At 50.5% G+C, this 8,670-nt stretch overlaps 1 protein-coding gene across 1 annotated transcript; it reads right to left on the bottom strand.

Annotated features, from left to right (window-relative positions):
* Positions 1-3,711: 3,711 nt before the first annotated feature.
* Positions 3,712-8,020, bottom strand: LOC120859342 (melanoma antigen preferentially expressed in tumors-like). The gene is given in 4 exon segments (XM_040235480.1): positions 3,712-4,288; positions 5,467-6,072; positions 6,348-6,667; positions 7,985-8,020. Coding segments are annotated over 4 exon segments (1,539 nt in total).
* Between the last annotated feature and the right edge of the window lie 650 nt (positions 8,021-8,670).

Raw genomic sequence — 8,670 nt, 5'->3', positions numbered from 1 at the left:
ACCCATGGGAGTATTTGTTTTAACCATCCCCACCTCCAAAAACAAAGGAAGAGAAACCACTGTTGTCTAGCAGAACACACTGAAGCTTATCAATAGATGTAGAGAAAAGCCTTCCTATGTTAGGTTAGGAAGAAGCAGAGGACATGAGTTCAACCTCTTCTGCAGGAAGGTTTCTAGGCAGGAGGAGAGCATGGTTTCTATAGATTGGTTGAGAGCAGATGAATTTATTGACAGGCATTTGGTTCTGTAGCCAGGGAATGAATATGAATGGGAAATGGGTATGTTGTCCTTCTCTCTACGTCGAGAAGTTTCTATGCTATGGGCCTTGGTTACAGGGCTCCCAGAGGTCAATGAGAGAGGAATGATTGGTGACTTCATTAAAGCCTGACCCACAGAAGGAAGGCTGCTTCTCAGCAGCCAATGTCTGACTTCTGGGCTGTCTTTCAGGCTCAAGAAATGACCTACTGACTATTCTCTGGTACTCCTGAATTGGTTAGGACTCTGCACTTTCATTGTTGAGGAGTGGATTGCATTCTTGGTTGGGGAAGTAAGATCCTGCAAGCTGTGTTGGCTGGCCACCTAAGAAACAAAAACAGGAAGACATGATCTGTTCCCACCTTTCCTTCCATGGACAACCCCAAGGCCAACTCCAGGTCCAGGTCCATTGCTGTGGTCAAGGAGGAAGATCTCTGGGGCTTGTAGCCATGGAGTGACATGTGGCCAGCCTGCATATCCACCAACAGGGCTGGGCATCTCACACCAACTGAGATCCTGATCCTCAGGAGGGGATCAGGCCATCAGGACACAAACTGGTACCTGCTGACCTACAGATCAGGGCTGTGTGAGAAGTGGACTCAACAATTTGACCAGAAGGCACACCTTTCAAGAGGGCACTCATTCTGGTGGCCAGCTTTGACCCACATCCTCCATCTCTAGGGGAGAGCTTGGTGCTTCCATTGTTCTCACAAACCTTTTCATTTCTACTCTCCCTGGCACAGCTTTATCTCAAGAGACTGCTGTTCCTTTGCCAGGTTGTATCTGCAACCCCATGGACTGCAGCACTCCAGACTTCCCTGTCCCTCACCATCTCCTGAAGTTTGCCCAAGTTCATGTCCATTGCACTGGTGATGCCATCCAGCCGTCTCATTCTCTGTCACCCTCTTCTCCTTCTGCCCTCAGTCTTGGCCAGCATCGGGGACTGTTCCAGTCAGTCAGCTTTTCACATCACATGACCAATATAGTGGACCTTCAGCCTCAGCATCAATCCTTCTAACAAGTATTCAGGGTTGATCTCCATTAAGATTGACTGCTTTGATCTCCATACTGTCCAAGGCACTTTCAGGGGTCTTCGCCAGTGCCACAAGTTGATGGCAACAATTCTTTGGCACTCTACCTTCTTTTTGGCAGCAGCTCTCACAACTGTACATGACCACTAGGAAGACCACAGCCTTGACTCGACAGACCTTTGTCAGCAGAGCAATGTCTCTGCTTTTCAATGTGCTGTCTGTTTGTCACAGCTTTCCTGCCAAGAAACAACCGTCTTTTGATTTCATGGTTGCCATTGCCATTGCCATGGTTGTACAGCCCAAGAAGAGGAAATCTGTCAGTTATTCCACCTTTGTCCCTTCTATTGGCCACGTGTGATGGGACCAGATGCCACGATCTTAGTGTTTTTAATACTTAGTTTTAAGCTGCCTCTTTCACTCTGCTCCTTCATCTTCACCTAATCAGTGCAGAGCATCTGGCTTTTTGCTGATTCTGCTCTCAGTTCTAATTCCCTGGGTAAGAAATCATAAAAGGATGGTTTCCCAGCTTAAATGCAAGGGTGCGACAGAGAGGGACCGAAACATAAGGGAACCATGACACACTGAAAAACGCAATCAATGACGACTTGCATCACCTGCGTACCCACAGTATTACAGGGGAAGTGAAAGTGTCACTCAGGACTGTCTGATTCTTTGTGACTCCACGTCTTGTAGCCCGCCAGGTTCTTCTATGGAATTCTCCAGGAAAGAATACTAGAGTGGGTAGCCACTCCATTCTCCAGGGAAACTCTCCATTCAGGGACTAAGCCTGAGTCTCCTGAATTGCAGATGAATTCTTTCCCATCTGAGCCACCAGGACAGCTCAAATCAAAGTGATGCTCATTTCTAGGACATGCTTAAATAAAAATGTTGGTGGTCAATGCCGGTCCCTGGTCCTAAACTCACATAAAGGGGTATAGTTGGAGCTTTCCACTCTGAAGTGGTGCTGTTGTCTTGTTTAGTGGATAAATTTTCTCTGAATCTTAGAGAACTTGGTTTCAGAAAGAAGCTCTGATGGGGAAAGATGATTAGATGAATTCTTAGTTCTTTAGAGCCTTAGTGCTGGCAGGTTGGCAGTGAACCAGGATTTGGAGGAAATTGTGCCTTGATCATGTGGCTTAAGGTAGAAATTGAAGGATTAAGGTTTAAAAAACAAAAGTTATAGATGAATCACACCAAGCAGAAAAATGCCAAGTTACACTGAACACTGAAATACTGAACTCGGAAGTGACATTTTTGACAACGGGGAATGGATTCCTGTCAGCCTTTGAATCAGTAATTGTGTGTGAAAGTTTTTGTTAATGTACAAACAAAATAAAATCTGTGGGGATATTAGTGACATAAAAGCACATGTAGACAATGAATCCAGGGATGTTGGGTTGTCTCTTAGAAACTGGAGGCTTCCCTGGCAGCTTAGATGGTAAAGAATCTGCCTGCAATGCAGGAGACACAAGTTCAATCCCTGGGCTGGGTAGATCTCCTGGAAAAGAGGACAGCTATCCACTGCAGTATTCTCACCTGTAGAATTCCATGGGCAGAGAAGCCTGGTAGGCTACAGTCCATGGAGTGCCAACGTGTCAGATACAGTGGAGCAGTGGGAAAGTGGGAAAAGGCTGGTGGGTCCGAGAGGCTCCAGATGATCTGCTGGTGAATATACCCCAGGACTCCGGGCCTGAATTTGCACAGTGAACCTGTCTTGGCACTGCCCAGGGTCTGAGATGGAGGCTTTGCATCTGCTGGATCCACTGGGGAAATTCTCGAGTCCAGGGCCTGGGTGGGGTTAACAGCACGGGTACCTGGGAAAAAGGTTCCCTCCAGCGGTGCTCGCTGCTGGACACTTAGTTCATCCCAGGCCCTGAGGAGGCACCTTGTATATGATGACAGATTGAACAACCTCAGATATAAGTGAGGAGGTGGCTGCCCTGTAAATGAGAACCACAGCGAGTGGGTAAATAGTGCCCTGAACCCCTCTAGCCGATCCTTGCCTATCAGAGAGCATCTGGGTCCCACTCATGCTCAGGCCCTTTTACTTAACCACTAACAGGAGCGTCATGAGCTTAAAGGGGAGAATCATGGTCACAGATCACAGAGGACACCAAATGATTGACACTGATGTTCCCTTTATTTCTTTGTTTACAATCCAACACAGGGGTAATACTGCCATCAAACTCCCAAGCCCAGAACTCCCCTCCAAAATTCAGATTTACATTTCTAACTTTGTAGTAACACATCTCTCCCAAAATCCCACCAACCCCTCCCTCCCCGCCCAGTCTAAATCACCTTTCCTTTTCCTGCATGCAGGGAACAATTGTCTGAAACTGTGGTTTCTGGTTTTCTGGATGCATTGAGGTCTGGGTGGGCAGTGTTCCAGTGCCAGGGACAAAGCCTGTGTGACTCGTGAGCTGGGCTAGGCGGGCATGTAGCAGGGGCACAGCATGGGCTCCGTGTTGTACAAGAACTCGTCACCGCAGTGTGGACAGGGGTTGGCGCTGAACTAGACCATGCTGGCCCGCCTAGAGGCACACAGCAGCTGCTTGAGCTGGGCGTGCAGCTGAGCCAGGAGGCCCAGGTGCAGGGTACCACGCACATCCTCATAGCTCTCCAGGGGTACGGGGTAGAGCTCGAGGCTCAGCTTGCTCAGCCCCTCGGTGTGGTGCAGCAGGCTCTCTAGCACGGACATGGAGATGGGGTTGCCGCTGAATCTGAAGGTGGTGAGCTGGGAGCAGCGGCTCAGGGAGGGCAGGAGGGCGCTGAACTGGGAGTCCATGATGCCACACTCGTCCAGCTCCAGGTCCTGCAGGGTGGCCGAGGTCCTCTCGATCAGGACCTGCAGGGGCTCCAAGCTGAGGCTGGCCAGGTTGACCCCGCTGAGGTCCAGGTCCTTCAGCAGGCTGACGGTCAGGCACTGTGACAGGTATGTCAGTTCTGACTCCAAAAGCAGACAGTTGTTGATCGACAGGGTCTCCATAGGGGTCTTCAGGATCCTGGGGAGAGACAGGACAATCAGTCCCAGGGGCATAGGTGGCAATCAGAGGCATGTGCGGAGGAGAGGCCTGATTCATGAAAACACAGGGCATCTCACTGGCTTGGAGCTAGCCTCTCACCTTCTTGACTAGAAGGCAGAGGGTCTTCCAGGGGGAAGGTCTTGCTCAGATGGGTATGACCTCCCCCTGCACAAAATGATGAACTATTTTCAATGTGGGAAAGAAACCATAAACAAAGGTTATTTGCCTATTTCAGCTTACTAGTAATTGGTTAGCAGGAATTAAGGTGTTTCTACAGGACACGGCTAGTTGAAGTCAACAGCAGATTGGATGCAGTGGACATGGGCTGGTGGATACCAGCAGTTACACATGATCCCTGGGTGAATATCCCCCAGATATTCAGGGGTCACAGACTGTTCATCACCACCTACAATTCTTTTTTCTTTCTTTCTTTCTTCTGGTTTCTCAGTGAACATATTTATTCCTAATGCTTGGAGTTTGCAGCTGCCAAAATGGGAATCAATGAAACTGATTTTACAGACAGACTAGGCTGCATCCTCTCAGCTTTTATCAAGGCAGAGCGATAACCTGTTACTGAGGATTTCCTATGTATTCAGAAGTCTGGGAGGAAAATAACAATTGTAATTTGAACTTAAAGCTAATGGAGCCACTTGAACAATGATGCTCATTGACTTTTTCTCTTCTCTGGACTGATAGGAGCCACAATGTTCCCCTCCTGATGCCTCTTTGTCATCTCCAGAATCACCCACTTCCCATAGCTCACCTCGACCCTAAAATAACTAAGGACAGAAGTGGCAGGTGGGAGGGAGAAACAGAGCTTCGGACTTCTAACCTGACACCTGATGGACCAATGGCTTTCTCTCTTAGTTATCTGTCATCATCTCAGCTAAGACATCACTCTCTCAGAAAGAACTCCCATGGGCATCACACCTGACCACCACTATGTGGACTCCCAGCAAGAAGTCTCCCTTGACAACATCTAACGTAGGCCACACCTCTGACCCTGACCAGGGAGGTGACCCGACAGGACGCCCAGGGACAGAGTGGTGGCGGCACTGTGAGGACTTCCCAGTGACCCGTGCACCCTGGCAATGTCCCCAGAGGGCACAAAATGAGAGAGGCCTGTTCTGGACTGTGGAGCTGGCACCACCCCTCACCTGAGCACCCGGTGCAGGTGGCCCTCCAAGAAGGTGATGGAGTCCAGGTAGAGCTCCTGCAGGTGGGGCAGGTTCAGGAACTGGGTGGTGAGCTGGCCAACCCAGTGCTCCTCCTTGTCAGGGGTGGTGTGCGGCAACACGTGGACATGAGACAGCAGCAGTTGACACAAGTTGCCCATCCGGCCCAGGTGCAGCAGGAACCTGCCCAGTGTGGCCACCTTCCAGGTGCAGTTCACCTCCAGGTCCTGGACGGTGTCCAGCTGCACCAGCCTCAGCATCCTCCTGATGCTCTGCACGGGGATGCTGAAGATCCGCAGCTTCTGGCAGCACAGGTGCAGCAGGCTCCTCCTCTGCTTGGCCTTCTTCAACAGGTAGCTGAGGGTCTCGTCCAGGGTGTCCTCCTTGAGGCACAGGTCGAGCAGCACCTCAACAGGGGCCCGTGCCGGCATCAGCCCCGCCTGCGCCTCCACCCTGCGCATCTTCTGCATGGGCTGGGCTGGCTCGGGCTCCAGCAGCGAGCAAACGCTGGCCTTGATGCCACACCACAGGGCCCAGAAGTCCTGGTGCGCATTCCAGTGCAAGTCCAGCACCTGCATCTTCCACCACCTGCGGGGCCACGGGGCACACACTGAGCTGTGCAAAGGTCGGCGGGCACCAGGACCCCGCGAGGGCTCTGCACTCCACATGCCACAGCTCCTCTGGCCTCCCTGCCCACCTTGGTCCCCACTTTAAGGGACACTGGGTGAGGGCCACATGCCTTTTGTCCCCTCTGCCCCTCAACTCGTCCTGTACACCCGAACGCCTCTTCCAGGTGATCCTCCTGCCCTGGCCGCATCTTGCTCACACCCCCAGGCCCCACCGTTCTGCCAGGTCGACCTTACCTGGGGCGGACCTCCTGAGCAAGCAGGACGTCCAGGCCGTCGAGTGCAGCCTGGAAGGTCTCCAGATGAGGTTGGTGGTCCTTCATCATGGCCCCGAGCGGGAGGCAGGGGAAGGGCCAGGCCTGCACCATTGCCTTCACGGCACGGGTGTGCTTCCCAGCAAAGGCCGCCTTAAACAGCGGCGGGAAGAGCTCGATGGGCAGCTCCTCCAGGGCTGTGATGTCCAAGGCCTCATTCCACACGAGGCTCTGGCTGGCCAGTTCCAGGAGTCAGGGTGGGGCCCGGACGCCAAACCTGAAGAACCTACTCCGGAACGAGTCCTGGGGAGGATGTCAGATGCCAGGGTGGGGGGCGTCCTTCTCTGGCCAAGATCCTGGGTGACCTTGCTGTTCCTCCACACTCAGAGAACCCAAGGCAGGGTCAGAGACAACTTCTGGCCACAAAGTCACAGCTTTTGCCCCACTGGCACCTTGACAATCCCCTCTTTGGGCAGCAACAAAGGGACAAGGTGATCTCTTGCCCCATCCCATGTCTACTGCTGCTGCATTTAATCCCTGCCCTGCTGGCCAGTAGACACCTACCAGTCTGACAGCTGACCCCACTCTCTTCAGAGAAAACTTCTGATTATTTCTGAAGGGCTGAAAACAGAAGCAAGGAGTTTAGACCACCATGGCCTGTCTCTAAACTCCAACCAATAACTCACCTAATGGGTGCTGACATGTCACTTAATAAAAAGATGTACCTTTCACTGTGTGTCTCTTCTACAAATGTCATTACCATTTGTTTCATTGGAGCAAAGCACTCACATTCAGAACAAAGCCTCCATTCTTTAAAATATTCTACACATTTTTTATTTTTGTATTCCATCAACTTCAAAACAGTTTTTACCTTGTAAAACAAAAAGAAAGCCCAAAAACCTTTTAAGCTAGTTAAATCACAAAACTATAAAATACAGGAACTATAATCATTAGTCCCAAATGAAAATGTAAAATGTCACTCAAAAATTCCTCTGAATTAGATGTCTTTCATTAAATCAATGCTGGGAACATCCCTGGCAGTTCAGTGAGGAGGACTCTGTCCTTTCACTGCAGGAGCACGAGTTCCATCCCTATCAGGCAACTACGATCCCAGATGCTGTTTGCTGTGGCCCCATCCCCTCAGGCTCACCCCACCCTACCCCATCCACACTGCCTGCCCCCTGCCAAATTCTATTTGGTTAAGAAATGTTAATGGTCTGTACAAGTGGCGAAAATCAGAGAAGAAACCAAAATGTCTGGGATGAAGTAAAACTGCATGCAGAAGCAAAAGCAAAGCGTGCAATTGCCAATGTGAATGGAAAAGCAAAGAAAATTCTCTACAGGATCCTGGCCCGTGTGGCCTGATCCATGGATACCCAGGCAGGTAAAGCTGTCCGAGCCCGAGCATGGAACAGTGTGCTCAGGCCTCAGTCCCTCTTCTCCTTCCAGGACACGCATTTCAGATTCTGGCTGAAATTTCTCTTTCCAGCTCAAGTGCTATCTTACTAATAGATCTCCATCCAGCTAAGGCTGACTGGGTTTCTTTACTTCCTTACTACATACAACTGATGGGATTCTATGTCTGTTCAGAAAAGCAAAACGTGAAAGAAGAAAACCAACCTGAAGGTACATTCGTTGCGGGAGTTTGGGCCACATCAAAATCACCCAAATGTTGATGTTCAGACAGCTTTGTGCAGATGGTGGTGTCACCCGAGAAGAAAAAGAAACAGAGTAAGATTCCCAAGTATCACACAGTCACTTACACATTATGCCAGACTGTGAAACATGCGCTCGTTCACAGGGGAACAGAGGTGTAATGGAGGGATGGTCGGTCCTTCAGATTTGGAGGGTTCAGGCTTGCCTGGAACTGGTCAGGTTAAAATGACACCTAGGAGGTGGCCCGGAGAACAGACGGACCAGATGTTTGGAGTGAAACCAAGGAAAGTATCCAAGACACCTCTGTTTTGTTTGGAGGAATTCAAAGACTATTCCTAGGCGAGGCTTGAGAAATTGCCAGCAGAGGTAGTGGCTAAAAAGGGACCAGGTGGATCCCTTAAACCCCAGGCAAACCCAAGATCCATGCTTCCTCCCTCCCGGGAGGCAAAGGGCATTTTCTCACTGAAGCTAGGAGATTACATTTAGGAATGTGGGTTAGGAGAGAATGGAACTCTTTTGGCTGGCTAAACCTGGGAGACGCCTTATTCTGCTGGAAAAGCCACTGAGGGCTTAGGGCTCTCCTGAAGGGAAATCAATGTGGGCCAAGGTCACATATCTGTGTCAGCAAACGCCTGCAAATGGAGGATCAG

Source organism: Oryx dammah, unplaced genomic scaffold (genome assembly GCF_014754425.2).
Source record: "Oryx dammah isolate SB20612 unplaced genomic scaffold, SCBI_Odam_1.1 HiC_scaffold_624, whole genome shotgun sequence".
NCBI classification, from domain to species: Eukaryota; Metazoa; Chordata; class Mammalia; order Artiodactyla; family Bovidae; genus Oryx; species Oryx dammah.
The sequence above is the reverse complement of the archived record's forward strand: the minus strand, read 5'-3'. Positions and strand labels throughout refer to the sequence as shown.